At 42.6% G+C, this 16,789-nt stretch overlaps 1 protein-coding gene across 3 annotated transcripts in view; it reads right to left on the reverse strand.

Annotated features, from left to right (window-relative positions):
- Positions 1 to 16,789, reverse strand: part of LOC145449588 (serine/threonine-protein kinase SIK3-like) — a 68,432-nt gene that overhangs the window by 8,125 nt on the left and 43,518 nt on the right. Inside the window, exons 6-27 of one of the 3 annotated variants that reach the window (XM_080327974.1) lie at positions 16,198 to 16,321; positions 14,199 to 14,428; positions 11,960 to 12,064; positions 11,749 to 11,898; positions 11,070 to 11,207; positions 10,706 to 10,809; positions 10,543 to 10,640; positions 10,127 to 10,266; positions 9,691 to 9,792; positions 9,007 to 9,129; positions 8,858 to 8,943; positions 7,800 to 7,979; positions 7,615 to 7,741; positions 7,034 to 7,135; positions 6,857 to 6,969; positions 5,471 to 5,609; positions 4,757 to 4,840; positions 4,590 to 4,688; positions 4,070 to 4,190; positions 3,523 to 3,761; positions 1,625 to 1,742; positions 1,078 to 1,136 (exon numbers count right to left, since the gene is read on the reverse strand). In XM_080327974.1, the coding sequence (XP_080184100.1) occupies positions 1,078 to 1,136; positions 1,625 to 1,742; positions 3,523 to 3,761; positions 4,070 to 4,190; positions 4,590 to 4,688; positions 4,757 to 4,840; positions 5,471 to 5,609; positions 6,857 to 6,969; positions 7,034 to 7,135; positions 7,615 to 7,741; positions 7,800 to 7,979; positions 8,858 to 8,943; positions 9,007 to 9,129; positions 9,691 to 9,792; positions 10,127 to 10,266; positions 10,543 to 10,640; positions 10,706 to 10,809; positions 11,070 to 11,207; positions 11,749 to 11,898; positions 11,960 to 12,064; positions 14,199 to 14,428; positions 16,198 to 16,321 (2,781 nt within the window). The remainder of the gene's footprint in view (positions 1 to 1,077; positions 1,137 to 1,624; positions 1,743 to 3,522; positions 3,762 to 4,069; positions 4,191 to 4,589; positions 4,689 to 4,756; positions 4,841 to 5,470; positions 5,610 to 6,856; positions 6,970 to 7,033; positions 7,136 to 7,614; positions 7,742 to 7,799; positions 7,980 to 8,857; positions 8,944 to 9,006; positions 9,130 to 9,690; positions 9,793 to 10,126; positions 10,267 to 10,542; positions 10,641 to 10,705; positions 10,810 to 11,069; positions 11,208 to 11,748; positions 11,899 to 11,959; positions 12,065 to 14,198; positions 14,429 to 16,197; positions 16,322 to 16,789) is intronic. The other 2 variants (XM_080327975.1, XM_080327976.1) reach the window with 2 other exon arrangements.

Below are 16,789 nucleotides of genomic sequence, written 5' to 3' on the forward strand. Positions count from 1 at the left end.
CTAAATCTGTGGTGATCACTATCTATTTACTATCTGGAAGAATGTAAATTGTAAATCATCCGCAATCGGCTTCAACGGTGAAGGGTATACCTCGGTATACCATCGGTGAAGGGACGTGGCTGGGTAACGTCGTTTCGGAAGTTGTCCGTATGGGGAGTGCCCGCTGTCACAGTGTCGTCTGGGGAAATTGTCGTATTTGTTTTGGCCGTCGCTGTTTGAGCCAATCGCGGTTTTGGCCGTCGCTGTTATGGCCGTCGCTGTTGTGGCCAGTCGGTGTTTTGGCCGTCGCTATTAAGGCCGTCGCTATTTTAGCCGTACACCATTTCGTTGATACCATTTTTGATGATATTTTTCTATTCTCAATAAATTACGTTATTCGTGCCATCATGCGGCTCCCGACAGAGTTGAGGTTCATAAAATGGCTCCCACAGTGAAAAAGCTTGAGAACCACTGGTATAAATCATTAAAATTTGTTGTAGTACAACAACAACAACAAAATATACTTTCCAACATTCTCGGATAGAAAGTGTCTGTCCTTACTAAGTAGCTTGCCAATAATGGAGAAAGCATGCTCAACAGCAGCAGTTGTTGGCTGGCAACACTGTGTTGCTTCATTGTGACAATGTTGCTTCAGTTGGGATATTGCGGTACGTTGAGCATAACACCATGTCAACCTATTTGTTTCATTTCATCGTTTATGATTCACAATGAGCATACAATGGGCCGTCTACAATGGTAGGCCTATGAAGTAGGCTACAAGCTGTAAAATGTCAAATGATAAGTTCACCGAAAGTGCAAACATCTATAATACAAACAAAATGCAGGTTGCAAAAATATTTTGACTTTGCAAACAATTTTGACAATTTTTTGACCCAACGCTACAATTTTGACTACTTTTGACGCCCTAGTCGTAACAAGTGATACTCGAATCGAAGCCAAATAGCCGAATTCAGAATCGAATCACTCAGGTACTCGACTTTGCCCAGCCCTAACCGCTATCGCTCGTTGCCTGGTAACACGCAAAGGTTAGTCGATAAACAAAACACGTAAATCACACACCCGGACGACAGGGCTTACCTGAGAAGGCATAAGGGAAGCGTATTGATCTGGCACCAACTCATGGCTTCCTGCGTCATCTACATACAGTACGAATCAATTACAGATTAAATCGAAATTGGGTTTGCGTTAGAGATATGCGCGGACTGGGTTTGGATTCAGTACCAAGCTTGAAATTTGCACCATTATGTGAAGTTACAGTAGCAACGTCTATAATTCAGAAGATCCTAACCACATCCCATTCACTGCCTCGGTATGAATCCAAATTCCTGATCCTGCACATCGCTAATTTCATTCGATTGATCGAGAGGAGATTAAAAGTGTTGTGAACGATTCTAATATTGAGTTCCTGAGTAGGAAGTTTACAAAGGAACAGTTCATTCATAGTACACAAGCTAAAATTGACCTCTACACCAGCCCAATTTTCAACGCAAGACAAGATAACAGCAAGATAATATATAACTTCATTCACAGCAAAAACTGTCAAATATGCCCGAGCGTCACACCGCTTTTAATCTCCGACTCTGTTATTACGTACGCATACACGAAAGTAGAAAAAGCAACTCACAACTAGTGATCATGTTCTCGATATGGTCGATACCGCTTATGTTGTCGTCGATACGCTGCTGCCTTTGCAAAACCGGATGATGCGGAGCCATCTGATTTGCAAGCACTGTCGGCGGATCCTGGCGACGCAACAAACGGGCATGAGAAGTTAAGTAGTAGCCAGATAAATATTTCCACGGATGAGTAAAAAAAGGAAGGTCGTGTAAATACCAGGGATGGTGTGAACGTGAGGTTCACGTTCACGTTGCTCGCATTCTGTGTGTGAACCTCAGAAATGTGGAGGTTCATGTTCACAAACGAACCTTGGTAGGTTCTGCACCATGAACCTTTTTCATATATTATAATTTTCACTTCATTATAATGTCTTTGATTGAAATTTAATGCATTTCAACTGCGGGCCACTATATGCAGGGTGCTGGCAGCATAAAAAATCAACACTACACGAGCATGCACGTTGAAAATCTCCAAAATTTTACTTCCTTTGTTACAAAAGTTAGTGACTCTCTGCTGTGAACTTGACCCGTAATTACACAACATCAAGAGCTAAATACACTACATGTAGGTAGTCAGTGAATGATGATTATTCAACCAATCAATGAAGTTGATATCGTTGTCTGATGTAAAAAATCTAGCAGGCGTGCCGGGTCAATCTTGATTTCATGTGTTTATTGTATCATAAAAACCAAATCCGTGCGATTGAGGTGTTGGCTACTGCAGTACAACTTGTTAATGGAGTAATATAGGTAGCAAGTATAGAAACCCGTTTTACACTCTGCTCAATATCAACGTAGCACTGCTCAGATGCCGAATGCATTGTCCGGTCTGGCCTAGACCGTTAAGGCGTAGCGTAAGCTTATATTCCTTTGCAAGTCCTCGTCAAAATTATTGGCAAAGCGACAGAAGATATTGATTTTATGGGATTATTATATCATTTGATTACCCAAGTTGATACATTTGGAGACTTTTAAAACTTCAATATGTACTTCAGCATTGTGGACTTATGTGGCCAGAGTCGTGGATAGGTAAAGTGTACATTAATATAGGCTATCACTTCACTGAAATGTAGGGTTGGAAGTAGCAATACGACGTCACGTGACGTGAGGTTCGCGTTCACAAAGAACCTTTCGAAAAGGTTTGTGTTCACATGAACCTGAACTTTTCAGAGGTTCACACCATTCCTAGTAAATACACCTTTATGAATACACGACGACATTCTTGAATGATATTTTCTGTCCTAGGCCCCTCGCAGTAATCGCTTGCGAACACAACAGAGGAGGCAAATTTTAGATCAAAAATAGCCGCATTGCATTGCAGTACGCCCATGTTTTGCTGCAAGCACCTGACAAAATAACGACGTAGTAACAGGCTGAAATACACTCGACTGGCCTCTGCAACAGTACCGTATTTTGAATGTGTTGTGTGCCTTTACAGATGAGCATAAAGCAAACACTTGATTTTATGCTCAACTACTAACTTGGACAAAGCCGCTACTCTTAATTCTGTCAAAAGTGAGCCGAACCAAACCAAGCCAAATCAACTGTACTAATTTAAACATTGTGCGAAACATGTAATGATACTTTCATATTCTATCATTCCTTGCTTTATGACTATTATCCGGTGCAAACGATAATGGTCCCTTAACGAAGTATAAATAGAATAGCAAATCCTTTTTCTACTTTGCGAGAGCCACTCGTTTCCAAGATCTTAAAATGACCAAAAAAATAAATAAGCAGCGAATCTGTAATGACGTAAAATGTGATGATGTCGTGCATTTGAGAATACTCAATACATGTCCAGCATTAGCATCAAAACAGCAAACTGCTTGCATACAACCTGACCATTCCTAAAACCTTTCGTAGCAATTTCACTCAAATACTGAACCACCGCGTGACGACTCACTTCCGCTAACAACCGATCGACTGCTAGCTGCATCTCGTCTGAAGTCGCATCTCCAAGGAACGTCCACAGATCATCCAGTTCCAATTGGAAATTTTCGACCCACCGCAAGAAATCGGTGTCGCTTTCAACCGAGAATTGATTCTCAAGCTCACACGAGGCTTGCACGTGCCGCATTATGTCACATGCGGCTAGCGTTTCGGTCGCTTCGAATTCCGGACTTGAGAAGAACAGCTTGTAGTCTATAACGGCACCGGTAGAAGCATGCTATTACTCAAATTCACTTTGTTGGCTACTTTCTTGAACGCAAGACTATCGGAGTGTATAGTGAGTAATACGGTTTAGAAAACTGGCAAAGAGGAAGTAATGTGAAACAAACGTTGACCGATTGTCACAAATAGCTCACACACAGCGGAAAATCAAAACTGCACTGGTCTTGACTGCAAATTACTATCGTTCATTTAGCAAAAATTACGTCTAACTACGCCTGTCCTTACTTTACCGGCCCAAGCCTATACTGTGATTCTGTCTGCGACTCAAAGCAACATACCGCCGCCCTCGAATCCAGAAACACGCCTCGGATACCGACAGTGCGGCCAGGTCCACATTCTGGAACGCAGAATTGATGAACTGTCCTCGGTTGTCTCCAACTCACTGCCGCCATCAACTGTCTATGAAGCCAAACGACATTTCTACGGCCTACTGTCTTTGTTATTGGCTATACCAGGGGTTCCCCACCATTTCTACACCGTGGCCTCCTTCCAAAATTTTGAAAAATCGAAGGGTATGTCTATTATTAGAAACTGTTTCATGCAGTAACTGGTAGTATGAAAGATAAAATGATACAGACGCCCAATAACCATGATAGTAGATTAATTAGAAATTACATATTAGGTTAATGCGATGGGTTGAGCTTGCTGTACTGGTATCTTTTATTTAAATTCAATTTATTTCTTTTGGTATAGTAGACTTCAGATCATAAATCTTTTCAAACTTCTCCATGCTCGCACTGAAAAGGCTGACGGCCCCCAGGTTGAGAACCCCTGCGCAATACAATCGAAGCATCTCACCATATTGTGAGGATTGGAACTGCCGTTGTATGCCCTCTGATACTGAAACTGTTCTTCCACGGAGGGGGGAGTGTGGGCGTCTTCGGCTCGCTGTAAATACTGAAAAAACGACACCGAGCCGTCATGCGCAAATCATGATTTTCAAGATAAGGACTTCCGTCTCCTACCTCGTTTGGAAGGCCATTTTCAAAACTCTGACTCTGCGCTTGCGGCGAGTTGTCGCTCGACTGACGAAAAAGCGCTTGGTGTCGCTGGAATGTGCAGGTCAAAGGTCATAACACGTCCCTAGTGACGTCACAGGGCCAGGCGTATATGGTTTGACTACTCGAATCCAAATCAAGTGTCAATTATACCGATTTGAGTGTTGGTATTATTGAGTGCTGAAATTTGGCACCTCTTGACTAATTTTCTAACCTATTTTATTGAATTGATGTTCTGATGCCTTCACACACACGATCGTCATCTCTGTTAAATAACGATCGACTGGTGGTATGTTGTCTCATGGTAATATGTCCAGGCCGATCTCTCAAAACTAAACTACATTGTCCTTATTATTTATAAGTTTTGTCCTCATTTTAGACTTATACTATTAATTTGCATTATTCGCACAGACAATGCAAACACCAATAACTACAATGGGGCCGTGACAAGGGCTGGCAGGCTGCTCGAAATATTTCAGCTGTCCTTAATTTTTGATCCATGTCGACAGCAACCTTGGCTATATCCCAGATGTGTTAACAAATTAAACATCCAGTTCTAGAGGTATTAATTACTGCTGCTACTACGTCACAGCAAGTACAACTCGAATACTCGGTGCGTAATCGAATTGCTCTGGTAGGCTACTTGATTTTGCCCCGCTTCAGTTGGGGAGTTGCAACTACCTGTTGCTTCATATGATGGGGCGGGCTGTACACGGGTCTTCCCCCGCACGGTAACGACGGCGGCTGCGTCATCAACGGGCTGTTTCGCAGCATTTGCAAGTGAGGCGGCGAGTTTCCACCTTGCTGTTGCAACTGTAACCTGAAAATAGGAAATAATTTGCAGCGGTTGTTTCAGGGTAGGTTTGCATCGCTACGGCGATCAGACTTGCCATGACAAAGCCAAATGTTCGTAGCATCACAAGCGTTTTTGCGTTATACCTGAAGATCATATCTTTCAGAGTCAAAGCCCTCCCCCCCTCCCCCGTACTTATTGACGAGCGTAATTATATAACTCCTTGACTAGTGGGCCTACTTCAAGAGGTTTTGTTATGTTCAGGACATCATAATTTACTGTAATCGACTAGAAATTTACAGGGTATAACTGGGGTTAAATTATTATTCCAGGTGGCCCAATTGAGAAGCAACAAATGCTATAGCGGGCCGAACCGTAAATTAAGCTATTTTCTGAGGTGTACTTGTTTTATTCTTCTCAAATTAGAATTAATAAATGAGTTTGCCAAGATAAGCTGCCAACTGGATGTGTTAGTAATAAGGAAGTGCGGGTTAATTTACAAAAAAACATTTATACAGTGTAATTACAAGATTACAAAGTGGTAGGCATGAACGGTTTTAAATTATTTTCTAATCACACTAACCCCCAAACCCCTCTTTCTATTAGGACACCAGGATGTATTTGAAATATGATGACCAAGATATGTCAGATTACGATTGTCAAACTGCCACGTTGTGCAGACAAAAAGTACAATGAACTCATATATTAGTGTCTTTTAGTCTTGTTTGGTGAGAGAAATCTAGCCTCCGCTGGGCTTTAACAAGTGCATCAAAGTTAGGTTGAATGTTTGAATTTGAGATACGATGCAGAGCTGACAGAACAGACAGTAAGAGGGGTTCTCTCTACGTAGGTCACTTATACGCGGTATATAAACAAACACGCTTCATCGAAACATGTTTCCGGTTTAGTTTATACGACCTACGGTTTTAGTTCACCTTTTAACATTTCAAAGTAGGCTATGCATAATGTTCTAAATTCCAAGCAACTTGTCGTGGGCCACTCGGAATCACGTCGTGGGCCGCAGTTTGGCCATGTCTGGGGTACAACTTCTACTTGTATGTCAGTAGCAATCTGACTACTTTGACCATCTCTGCTGCACGACTGCAAAGTAGTGCCCTGGTCCATGTCATTAGTAGAGTAAGTAAACTAAATATTTGCAGGCATGTTCGTACGCGCCTGGCGTGAATGGCAGTCGAAACACCACACTGAGATAGCGTTAGCATTTTGACACACTAACACAGACGAAAGTCGTTAACGGACACAGTGTCGCGTACCTCTGCAGTGTATTCAGGAGCGCCTGGTGCTGTAATTCGGAAGCCTGCCTTGCTGTCGGGCTCGAAGGCATCGGTGGAGACGCCTGCGGTGATAAACTGTGATGCAATCTCTGCTTGGAAAAGGAAATGATGACTTGTTTACGGCAGAACGACTTCACAAAGGTAAGGGAAACGCACTTGATGACGAATCGAATGCCTTTCCCTAAGAGGCAGAGTCTTGTCCTGGGCCCTGGTCGGCACGCCATTGAGCATGTACCTCTGCTTTAGTTGGAGATGCTCCTAAACGTCAAATTGGGATCGGTTGTTTGGGAGGGTTGAATTTTGGAACAGCACTAAAGAGTAACTCCATATCGTGTACATTCAACTATTAGACTTGGAAGCATTTTCGGACAACTCTCACAGGGAGGTGATGCAGGTAGCTCAATGCTTTTGCAATTTTACGACGATTCCATTACAAAATTCAGCGTTTTTGTCTTTACGATACAACAATTAAAAGGAAACGGTAAAACTGCGACCAGGTTGCAGCTCATTTGAATGAAAACTCATCGGAATGACAAATGAGAACGACATACGTTTGCCTGACAATCATAATTTAAGCTAAGGACAAATTCACTACTACTACTACTACAGTCTTGTAACAAAAAGCACACTCTCGGGTACCGCAAAAAAGTAGCTGTAAAAGCAGTTGTCTGCCTCTTTGTTACAGTGCGTTAGCAGTCAGACATCGACAGACACACAGATATCAACGCCAGGCTCACCTCTTGCAGTTGCTGCATGCTATCGAATTGCGTCGACCTGGCTTCGAGCTGCTGCCGAAATATGGCGAGGCTGGCGGCGCCGTCAGACGCCCGCCTTTTGTAAGGTTGCGCGTTAGCCATCGATTCGCTGAAAACCAACAGTGTGAAGCCACGGCCGATCCCGGAATTTCACCAACAGGGTTTACCTATCCGGCGGTAGCAACAGTGACGTCCGCCTTCCGGACCGTACCGACTGCAGCCTGTGGTGCCCGGGCGGCATGCTCAGCACTTGACCGGAAGCGCCTTTCATCGGGCCCGCGTCTGCGTTTTCGCTCAGGCTGCTGACCGGCACAGACTGGCGTTTTCCGCCTCGGCCTGCGAGGTACCTGTACAAACGCAAGTTTCGCTGCCGTTGATGGAATAACACAAAAGCATATATACAAAGCTACATCAGGAGTTGGGGCTGATCTGATTTAATAACCCTGTCAGCTTTACAGCGTCACATATATAAAGACTGCTAATCATTGTACATTAGTTTTACATTATTATTGAATCACACCTCGATTTGACATTTTAAATTTCTACTTTACAGTAACCAGACGCTAACGGGTTACGAAAACAATTAGCGCAAACCAGATGTTACCCACGCGGTGCCCAATAAAATTCACGTTCATCCTACTTAAAAACGGAGCACATCAAGACACTGCCATCTGTGCAAACACGCCGCTACACTGTCGGACGTTGATCTGACATGACATTTAACAAGCCGTCGGAAAATAAACAAGATGAGAGAAAAACACATTTCGAGGACGTTACTCTGTCCAATTACAATCGGACTGACACATAAAGCATTGCTAATCAAATCGTTACTACAAAAAATGGATTTATTCTTGGTAAATTCGGAAATATCTAGCTCCCCAGCGTTTTTGCAATGTCACACGATATGAGACACAACAAGGGGGCATATTTATTGCTGTATTTAGGATAAAAGAACATAAGCCTTCCAAGCCCGCGTGGTCTTCTCAAAAAAATGAGCAATCTCCACCCAAACAGACCCGTTCCCATTGCAATACACGGGAAGGATCGAGATGGATAAACTCGATTTATAACCACCGGGTATTTTATTCGGGTAAACATAGATGCTTGTTTATGGCCAGCACTTGATACAACCAAATACTCCAATATTATATTATTATCCAGCGTACGCGATTTTTAAGCTGAAATAGTGACATCCTAACTTTTTAATGTAGGCTACAGTACTCACCGTTGTACCGCAATAGGATCCGGCTCGCCATCGGAATCATCGTCGCAATCCTGCGTTAACTGCGATTCAGCCGACACGCTGCCGTGCTGTGTTTCGATTCAAACCACGAGGTTATCGAGATATGGCGAGATAATTTACGAGTCGCATACCTGGGAGGAAACGCCCGAGTCGTCGTTGAACGAATTCTGGTGAGCAGCGAGCAGACCTTCTGTCGTTGTGTTGGGGCCCGCGAGCTGGCTTTGACCCTGCATCATCCTGCGCTGCTGTAGTTGCTGTGGAAAGTAACATGGTGAATGAGTATTTTGAAACAGAGTTTAAAGTCTGAGCGCGGGAGGTATCGGTAAAGCTATTGACGCTTGAATACAGATGGTACTTGTTATTTCGTATTTCAAATCCATAATCCGATGTAAGAGAGAGTTAGCGGTGTACGATCGTAAAAGGTTATCTAAAGCAATGGTTATAAACCACCAGCCCACGAAACAATCTTTTTATTTTCTATCTCGAATACAAAATGCAAGCAGTTGAAGTCAGCTAGTCAGTTAACTAGAGATACCAAAGAATTCCCTCAAAGAAATTTGAATGAAACCATGTATAACATGTGTGATTGTGATAACAAAACGAAAGTAAGAAATTACCCATTAAATCAACGTTTTCATTGTTTGACTTCGAGTTGTGTATTATTTTGTCAAAGCAACATTTTGCTTCCTGAAATTTTCAAATTCTACCGAACCGCAAGCTAAATCGGTAAGAAAGTGCTAAATCAAAGCATTAACAATATCAAATCTTTATCTAACGTGGAGCACTGGGCCGGAGAAAGAAATCGGATTCCATACCTGAGCGAACATTTGTATATTGGCCCCGCCGTCTGAAGCTCTTCGACCCATCGGTGTTTGCGACACCATTTGAAAGGCAGGCGGCTTCAACAGATTTTGTTCCTAGACAGAGGAAAATAATTGCCTTTTAATGACAACAGTAGCTGTGGTATTACCGGAATCAATAACAAGACATGGTAAAAGTACCTCAAGTGGAAATATAAAATGTAAGGGCTGAAAGTGCTCGAGGGAGTAGTTACAAAAAGTATATTTTATCGAGGCTCCGCAAGTCCGCATACTTTTGGTGGAAAATTCGAGGTGGGCTATTTTCACAATCGCAACATGCATCTTCGCAACTAATGCAAAATCAACAATGAACCACACAAGTGGATGCAGTTTACGAACATATATAGTCAGCAACGTGATACTGTTCCGAGTATCATTCGAACACCAGTACCTTGTACTGCAACGTTCTCTGCATGGTCATGAAAGGCATGTTTCTCGTGGTCTGCGGCAAATTCAAATTGGGTACTTGTTGCTTCATGAAGGGCGTAGGCCGCGGGGACAATCGCTCGCCACATTCTTCGGCCAGCGTAGCTGAAAGGGAACAGACCACAGACTGGTTAAGATCAGGGTTGCCATTGACATTAAAAACGAAGCATAGTGAAGCACCCGAACCGCGAAATTAGTAATCAGATAACTTGAAAAATTCATCACTGTTGTCCCGTCGTAATCATTATTATTACTTCAAAATAAGGAGATATCTGAGGAATAACGATTATGGTAACGCTGCGTATACATCTTATGAAAAACTTATAAGAAAACATTCTACATTAAACAACTTAGTTAAACAGCCATCATAAAACAACCTACCTTGTGCGCCGAGCGCCTCTGAAACGTTGACGACTTGCTGTTGTTGTTGCTTCACGGTGTTTTCTAAACGGGCTCGTAAATCGTCTGGTATCTCGGCCCTGAACAAAGAAAAACGCATTTCCGTCAAAACGCTCACGAAAAAACGTTGCACCTTCACAAGTACCTCGGGTCTGTCATGGGTCCGACCGTGTGCCGACGCATAGAGAGATATCTCTTCAATGCTTCCGGCGATGGCTCGTCCGTGTCGGAATCGTCTGACATGTCCTCCTTAACAAGAGTAGAATCGTGATGACAAATGAGACTGGGAACTGAGTTGAACTAATTTGAAAGCGATGTAAAATTCATGTAACGTATATGGTTTGCAACTAGGTGGGAACACCGCACTCCATTCGAAACGGGATTGGATCTGAACAGGTTTCTGAATATTATGAAGTAACTTGGACCTAGCGGATCGCAACACGACCACGACCTCGTACATCTCTACCAGACGGCATGTAATCCAAAACCAAAAACATAAAATCCAATACCGGTATCACTCTGTCATTTTCGTCCCTAAGCTGCAGATGGGGTACGTGAATACCAGACGGCAAGATAACTGACGGAGGGAGATTGGTGCCGTTGCCCGATGACGTCGGCACCATCATAGACGGGATCGCGTTCGAAGGCTGCAAAAGGCAGAGAGAGAGATCGAGACATTGAAAATAATAAGACACGAAATTTAAAAAATACAATTTCCCCTGCACAGAATACAAAAATCTCCCATCCAAAGCACAGTGGGTTACTCGCAATCCGGCAAGCATTCTGGTGCGACGTCACGAAAATAAATAAATTGCTTTCAAGACTACACTCATGATAGTATAAACAGACTCGTAGCAGTATATATTGATAGGAAATTTCAGAACTGTTGACATAAATCCGGATTATTTAATTCAATGACCGTTGTCTCCAATTCCGACAAATGGAATGCAGATCTGCCCTTAGAAATCCAAGTGGTTCATTATAATTTCTGACACACTATGGAGATTGTGCATTAGATGCTGATTAACCGAAGAATAAAATGCTGAAACTTGGTTATAGGAACCAGACTCGGCCACTTGTCTGCATCAAAGACATATCTACGGTGTGGTATAAAAATTTGGAGCTTCCGTTTTCTAGACTATATCGGCCGCAATTAAAATTACTTGGCGCGTCTCCTAATCGTCTTACGTTGATGGGTCCCGAGGTCAGGATCGGCGACACCAGACTCGCGGCGCCCTTGCTCTGAACACGTAGCGAGGGCACGTTGCCCATCACGATTCCGGGGTCCGGCGACATACCGCTCGAAGACGCGTGGTTTGCGGAACGCCCGCTCTTCATCTGCGATGCGAAATGTTGGAAAACAGCCCGTCGAAAAACGATCGACATTATCAACGGAAACCTGTGATTGCACGTGAGCCTGCTTCGTTTGCCGGTGTCTCCTCCATTTGTCCAGCAGGAGGTAATATATCGCGGCGTAATTGTCGTACAGTTCGTTTAATATCGACTGCGCAAAAGCAGAGAGCGGTACATTAATTGTATTGGAAACTACATCACGATACCAGATAAGTATTCAAATGGAATACCAATTTAATCGTGCAAGGAAAAATACAAGCAGATTCTACAGAACGAATAATAGTCTGCGTTCAAGATTACCGGATCATTTAGGCCTACATGTTCAAGGCCAGTGGTTCTTGACCTATTTTCCTCCAGCTCGCAGTTTCTCATATTTTCTTGTTCTGGCACCCCGATTACGATTACGTTTACGATTCAGTGAAGTGGTATTGGATTTTGTGTTATGGCTTTGTGCGACTAGCAGATCCACTGATGTGGCACAGACCAATGCTTCGGGGCTCACACAAAATTTAGGTTCGTGAAACAGCGGTACTGCACCTGGTACGTAAAATTACCACAACACAAAGCAGCATCATACTTTGTGGCACGAGTGGAAATATACTGGCTATTGTATTTTGTAACTCTCAAATACAAGGATTTACAGTTAATCAATTTGGCCAGTACTACTGTACTCTCACTCTCAAAAGTAAAATAGAGCCCCATATCCCAGATTTTGATGCGCCGTGTGCTGCAAGATGCAATAGCTGGTTGTTGAGAAACGACCTATCTAGTATGATGGTAGTGTGTTATGGGAGACTCAACTATCCAAAAGTACGCGCACATAAATGATAAGTCGTGTGGCCGGCGGCCTCTACGAATTTTTGAAAAGTGGCCAGCCACCCGTTTTGAGTTAGGTATAACAAGTGCAATCTAGAGATAATGAAACATTCAAATCGGACAGTCTGAAGTGGAGATATATCACTCATGTACAATAATCCACTCATGTACAATAATCAAGTGTTCAATACCTTATTAATAACGAACAGAACAAGGCAATTTAAATATCACACAAGTAATAACAAAGTGACTCCAGAAGGACCCCATTCAACGAGATTAACCAAACCAAGGGAGCACCAGACACAAGCACTAATCCTTTATCATTATGTGATTATCAAAGCAAACTCTCTATGACATCAATGGATTATACCCGCGCACTTGAAATAACAACTTAAACTTTGTACACATATCCTAGACTTGCATTCCAAAGAGTCATTACAAGCCCTGTCGCACATACAAGCAATGCCCGCGATACGATCATAACTAAAGCAGCGAATGATGGGCTGACACCGAACACGGCAAGACAAATTCACACACATTTGCTAATCAGCATTTTTGGCCAGAACACCATTGATAGCAGCTGTACACTCATTGGCCTAGGGATGAAAGGACAGCCATGAGATTTGCAGTGTCGATTTGTCTTTGACTCGTCGCAGAGACATTAAAAACCATTTCCTCCCGATTAACTCTTTCCCTTTGATTGACCGAGCGTGGCCAACGACAATTTTTCTGTAATTTTTCAGCGAGAAGATGCTCGTCTTAGCCCGGGGGCGAGTAAACGAAGATTGATAACAAGCCCATCCAGACGCGTATGACGTCAGAGGACAAACGGATTGCGGGCGCGTTTCGAAAAATAAACGCCCGCAAAACAAAAATCGGCAAGTGCCAAGACGTAAACAGTAAACACGGCATTCGAATCTCGAGATCGAATCAGAAAAATACACGCAACTTATCGCCGATTACGAGGAAGGGGCCAGCGATCTGGAAAAATCCTGTACGAAATTTGACCTATTCAGCAAATTCAAAGCCTCGATATTGATCTGCTCCGGCCGCTGTTCAATAGCTTGATCGCGGTACGTAACTCAAAGATTGCCAACATCGCGACATCCATTGCGATAATACATATGTTAAAACTCAAAGACTTTTCGGGTATCTCTTGTTGAGAGTTTTCGGCACGCTAAAGGGATTCAACCAGATTCAGAAGTGAAACCGACACGGCAAAGTATGATGTTACAATCAGAATTAGAGACCATGAAAATCCCACTGTGACAATGGCAATAACAACCTTTGAAGTATACGTCGCCAAAGATATAAATGGAAGACAGCATACACAAAACAGAGCATGTTGATGGGAGATTAGTATGTTGTTTGTATTATTGCAATCGATGTTGCAATGAAGATAATTTAAAGTGTGCAATGTTGTAAATTTCGCACCGTGAAAAAATGTGTTTGAAAATAATTGCGCTTACGTTGCGGACACGCTCTTTGTCGATGCCGACGGCCCCCATCTCGTTTAAAATCATCTCGTTGAGCGGCTCGACCTTGTTGAGTTCCTCGGTCATTTTGCATTCGTCAATCAGCTTTTCGAAATTTTCATCCGGCCCGCCCTTTTTCATCCAGGCGTGGTCGCAGACTTGTTGTAAGGAAAGCCGTCGGTTTGCGTTGACCAGCAGCATCCCGCGGATCAACTGCTCGCATTCTGCAAGGGAGATGAATTGCGATTTCATTTTTTCTACGTGTTTTCGATCGAAGTTGCGAACACTGCAATTATTTACTAATTTTGATATATGTTGCCCTATAATACCTCAAGTGAGCCACAAACAAACAATAATTACCGGTAACAAATTAAACTGATTATCCAGTGCACATTGGCAGAAACACGTACAGATGCTTCACTTCTTAGTTTAAAGTTTTCGACACGCGTGCAGACTGCAGAGTCTTACCGGGAACTAGCAGCCAATCGATTTGCGCAGCATTTTCGATATCGAGATTCTTAAAACATGATCTATCGCAGTTGATTTCAACCCGGGGCCCCTAATCAGCATACCAGATATGTTTAGAGTAGATGCTGACCATTTTTAGTGGTAAGTTAACCAAATATAGGTACAGAATCGGGCTACATCAGTAAAAGGCCTAGGAATCGCTATCTTGGGCTATGATTGTGGAGCTTCAAGTCCAACTTCAACACAAATAATGCGTGACAAATTTACACGGATGTGCGGATGGCTGTAAATGTTTCATTACTTCCTGCCTTGACAGGAGCAGAATGGGCACTGGTACAGTTTACAGCATTCCATGGTACACAAGTACATTGGATTTTGTGCTCATTACGAATAAATATAGCTTAGCGTAGTAAGGAACAAGGTTTTTGTGATTGCTCAACCAGATAATAAAAATCTCAACCATACGCTGTTTGTAGTTTGTAGCAAAATGACAGCTAATCATAGATGAAAATAATATATTATCTCTTGTTATTTTGCAAACAATGGGGAAGTTATGTAACAATTCTTTCCCTTTACAAAAAGACATCCAAATGTCTGATAAGTTTACACTGATAAACCCTTAAAATGTATGTCACAGAAATAATGTGCACCAGCACAGGATTCTTTCGAACAACGCCCCACGCAGTGACCCAGAGTCAGTCTTGGCACAATTGTTTGTTTTTGTTGCGTAATTACATCTACAGTAGGCACATCCCGTACATTTCCGAAAAATCATGACTTTGACAAAACTTGGTGAAATCCTAACATACACAGTACACACACCAATGCGAAATAGTCACAATAAATATTGAGAAAAAACTGCAACAGATTAAGCTATAACGCTGATGCGAATCCCGAACGCACTACCCCCATTCACACCAGACTAACACCCACAAGACCGCAACAACAATATTTTATATCTAATGATCGGCAATGCTTCCTGAAAAAGAATACGAAAAAAGAGCGAACACAACTCTTCCTTTGAAATCACGTCAAAAGGACCACAAATTGATATCATCAACGAAAAAATAATCATCTGGGTCACAGTACGCGAATTCACAACCAAAACATCGCCGCACAGATTAAATCGGAAGATCCGTCAGCAGATTATGCCTGGAATTTGTGTATCTGGTTATCGTTTATATATACAATGGTAGAAACTAGTTCATTGCACATCATACCATGACGTGATGATATGATATGAAGAAGCGACAGCATAGTAAGTAGGCTACCGAGTTCAAGGCTAATTTTTCGAGTACCTGCACCAAGTATGTTAGCCACTAATCTTTTTGCACAACAGTTAGTTGTTTTGACTAAAGAGTATTGCTTTTAGTTTAGTTTAGCACTGAATGACGGATGACAAGGCAATCTCACACGACATTCAGCCATCACCAATGTCCTTGTAAATTCACTAGTAAGCTGAAGTGAAGCAAGTGAAAAACAAAACGCGGGGAGCATGAAAATAAAGGCGGTCGCCTTTACTTACCTTGTGACATGAAAAAGGGAATTCGAAATTTGCCAGCAATAACTCTCGACCGCAAGCCCTGTAACGTAGTGTCATCAAACGGTAGAGAACTGCAGACCAGCACGTACAAAACGACTCCGAGACTCTAAAAAGAAACGGAAACATTGTCGGCAATGTATCACAGAAATTGAGTTCATATTTATGCGGGTGAGAAAGACAACGGACTGACACAATCGAGTAAATGTCACAAGATAAATTGATTGAGGCGGAATCTCATAAGAAATGTAGCCTGCGCATCGGGATTAATTCCAAGTACAGCATCAAGTTAATGTCCGGACTATCGGCAAATTCAGAGCCAATACAGAAAACCCTGACAGTAATTAGTAAAGTAGTAAAATTTCGCTATCAGACCATTGTCATCCCAACTAAGGCCTGATAAGCGATTTCTCAACGGTGCCATCTACGATGAAAAAACCTACTTCAAGAAAAAGGGTTTCATCGAGAACAAACAGCCGATCACGCAGATTTTCCAAAGTCTAACTGAATGGAGTGGTTCCTGAAGTATGATAACGCGACCCAAACATAGGCCATGACGGGGTTCGATGATCTAATG

This window comes from Botryllus schlosseri, chromosome 11, assembly GCF_051294905.1.
Source record: "Botryllus schlosseri isolate E-star chromosome 11, Bs_hap1, whole genome shotgun sequence".
NCBI classification, from domain to species: Eukaryota; Metazoa; Chordata; class Ascidiacea; order Stolidobranchia; family Styelidae; genus Botryllus; species Botryllus schlosseri.